Consider the following 3,105-nt stretch of genomic DNA (forward strand, 5'->3'; position numbering starts at 1 on the left):
TCTCATATATGTATGTACATTTTGATAATATATTAATGTTGATTTGTGTTTGAGAACACAGTCTCTCAATGGAAGGACAATCTTGTCGTTCTTCCATTTTCGTTAGTTGGCGTTGGAGTGTGACGATTGATTCTCTTCAAGCAATAACCACTGCTTTTCATATCAAACTATATCTTCTCTTCTTTATTTAATGACAGCAAATAATTTCAACATCATTTCATCCAGCTGCTGCAAAATTAAGTTTCCTCCCTAGAGCAGACTTGATCCACCAAAATGCCTTTAGCGCCCTAGGGTCCTTCTTATTGCGGCGGCGGAGTCTTGCTCTGTGGAGTCTTGCGGAGCTTGCTCACATCATATCCTTCATCAACAGCCTTTTGAACCAGCTGATTATAGATTTTATCATCTATATGACTCTGTCTGCTCAGTATCTGCCAAAAAAAAAAAAAAAAACAATAATAATCCCACCAATTGGCCCACAAAAGTGAAGGAAAAAAGAAAAAGAAAGGAAAACCCGACAAGAAGGTTACATACAAAGAGAGACGTCCTGCTGGGCTCGCCAACGATAGCATAATGATAATCAGCGTCAAGGTACAAGACCCAATAGTCACCCACCACAGTGAAGGTGGGATTAGACGGAGGCAAATAGAATTTCACTTTCAGCTTGGCCTCATCGCTGCTCGGGTCGGCCTTGTAGGCGTTGCCCTTCACGAAGTTCCTCTTGCCATTGACCCAGGATTCGTTCAACACGTCCAGGGTCCCATCGTCCTTCGGAGTGTACGTGGCCCTCGTATCCTCGCCGTCCTTGGGCAGGTAGGGCACCGGGAGGGAGGCGATCTCGTACCACCGTCCCGCATATCTCTTCAGATCAAGTCCCTTCACCACAGTAGGTTCGCTGTCGAGCTGGAAAAAGGGATTGAGTCCAGAGTTCGATCCCCGTGTGCACAGCACGCACGTGAACATAGAAGGAGAAAGCAGCACGACTAGAAGAAAGAGTCCCTTCACGCCCTCCATCACTTTCTTTGCCATTCCTCTCTTTCCTAGTTGTTGTGTTTCCAGGTAGCGAGAGGGAGAGGGACTTGTCTCGGGGTTTTATGAAGGAGAAGGTTGCTTTTTTTTTTTTTCTCCTTTTGGTTTTCCTGATTCGTTGCAATTTTTGTATAAGATTATTTCCCAATTTTCCTCTGTCCTTATGACATGCACGATTGTGGACCTTACGTATGTGGGGAACTAACGTTGAGTGTTCTTGTTCGAGAGTTTTTCGGCAGGATAGGAGTAACTTAAAAGGGAATTTAGGTCATGTACCATAAAATTTGCCAATTTCCATATAATCTCCCAATTTCCTCTTCAGTAAGAAAATCACTGATTTTAGGTTGTATCATCATATCTTTATGATTAGAGATTCAGACATTATGGTGTGTTTGGAAAGACTTTTGGGAAAAGTCTTTGGAGAAATGCAAATGCCGTTAAGTTAAAGGAATTTTCTAAAATATAAATTGTATTTGGTAAATTGTATTATGAAAATTCATTGTAAAGTACCTTTGAGTAAAATAGTGTTTGGAAAAATCATATTTGTAAAAAACTTTTGTTATTAAAAAAAAAAAAAAAAGAGAAAAGAAGAGTTGGCCAACCAAGAACAAGTAATCACAGGCGAGGAGCAAGTAGTCTGGCGAAGGACAGGTAATGTGATGCAGGCAATCCAGCAAAGATAGGCTATCCGGCGAGGGTCGCGCAACCCTCCAGCGAGCATCGCGATGACCAGATCCTGGTTGCTTGTGACCCTTGCCGAGGATCGCCCAATCCATCGTGCCATGACCTCCACCGGGGCCACACGATCTTGGTCCCACGACCCTTTGGCGAGGGTCGCGGCAACCACCAGATGGGTCACGCAAAGGTTGCAACACCTCCAGGGAGGTCGCCCGAAGGTCGTGCCGGTGACCACATATGGACGTGACCAAATCTACGACCAGATGGGTTGTGTGACCTTGAGGGTGGCAACCTCTTGATCCGGGTCGCGTGACCCTCACCTAAGGGGGCGCGCGGCCCTAGTGACCTTCAAGTGGAGGTCAGGGCATGGCGGGCGCGACAATTGCAGGCGACTGCCTGCCCTTCGCTGGCAACCGCTCACAAAGAAGAAGATGAATAGTCAGGGCAAACGAAAAGACAAAAAACTAGCGAGGATAATTTGGGAAGAATATTTTTTTATTTACCCCAGAGCTCAGCTTGTCAAGAAGGTAGCCCCAACTTGCCTTGGGCTTTTAGCCTTTTGAAGGTTGGCATTCCCTAAATGTGGTTTGAAATTTTTTACCAAACACTCCTAAATTGGCCCAAGGAGCTTTGGGTGTTCAAAGTGGCTTCTAAAGGCCACTCCCAAAAGCACCCATTATCTGTGAATTTCATATTTATTGGGAAAAACGGTTTATTGATTTTCAAGGGAGCAGCAAATTCTAGTTTGAATATGGCGATCTGTGAATCTTGGCAGCCTAGAAAAGGGTCCATTTCTCACGTGTCAACTTCATGGAAAACATCAAGGAAGGATAAATGCATGTTGAGGGAGAAATCAGCTTCGAGCCTTGAATGGACTGCACTATCTTCTAGGGTGTCAACGGTTCGGTTCGGTTCGGTTTTTCAAAAACCGAACCGAACCGAACCGTTCACAAATCTTCCGAACCGAACCAATTTTCGGTTCGGTTCGGTTCGGGGTTTTTTGGTTTTGAGTTTTCGATTTTCGGTTTTCGGTTTTGGAAATCGGGAGCTTCTTCGTTCTTTTGAAAAAAACAACACAAAAACAAAAGAAAAAAAAAGCTTTATAGGAAAAGTCAAAAGAAAAGCTGTACAGCAAGTTGTCTTTTCTCGGCAATCCCCGTCAGCAAACAACTGTAGAGAAGAGATAGAGAGGGAAGGGACGTGAAGGACGGGCCAGCAGAGGGAAAAAGCGGAACACTGTTCATCTTCTTCCCCCGCTCCGCTGCCCGCGTCCGCCGTTCGCAAGCCCAGACAGCGGCCTAGTGGCCGGTCACCGCCGCTCCGCCGGTCTCGCCCGCGATGTGCAGCCCGTCGCCCGATCGCCTCCGCCATTGCCCGCTCGCCCATGCCAACGCCGCCGCC

General features: G+C 46.1%; 1 protein-coding gene across 1 annotated transcript; it reads right to left on the reverse strand.

The window, feature by feature from the left end:
- Window positions 1–299: 299 nt before the first annotated feature.
- Window positions 300–1,026, reverse strand: LOC120291224 (temperature-induced lipocalin-1-like). Its single transcript, XM_039308306.1, has 3 exons — window positions 1,007–1,026; window positions 532–883; window positions 300–428 (listed from the first exon to the last, which is right to left on the reverse strand). Exons 1-3 carry the CDS (start codon window positions 1,024–1,026, stop codon window positions 300–302), a joined length of 501 nt encoding a protein of 166 aa, XP_039164240.1.
- Window positions 1,027–3,105: the final 2,079 nt, after the last annotated feature.

Source organism: Eucalyptus grandis, chromosome 3 (genome assembly GCF_016545825.1).
Source record: "Eucalyptus grandis isolate ANBG69807.140 chromosome 3, ASM1654582v1, whole genome shotgun sequence".
NCBI classification, from domain to species: Eukaryota; Viridiplantae; Streptophyta; class Magnoliopsida; order Myrtales; family Myrtaceae; genus Eucalyptus; species Eucalyptus grandis.

Bases quoted from the DNA above. Each gene is read 5' to 3' on its own strand.
- LOC120291224 (XM_039308306.1), bottom strand. From the start codon at position 1,026: ATGGCAAAGAAAGTGATGGA. The intron at 884-1,006 runs GGGCGTGAAGGG...CAGCGAACCTAC, and splicing joins ATGGCAAAGAAAGTGATGGA to TGTGGTGAAGGGACTTGATC. The intron at 429-531 runs GTATGTAACCTT...TTTTTTTGGCAG, and splicing joins CCAGCAGGACGTCTCTCTTT to ATACTGAGCAGACAGAGTCA.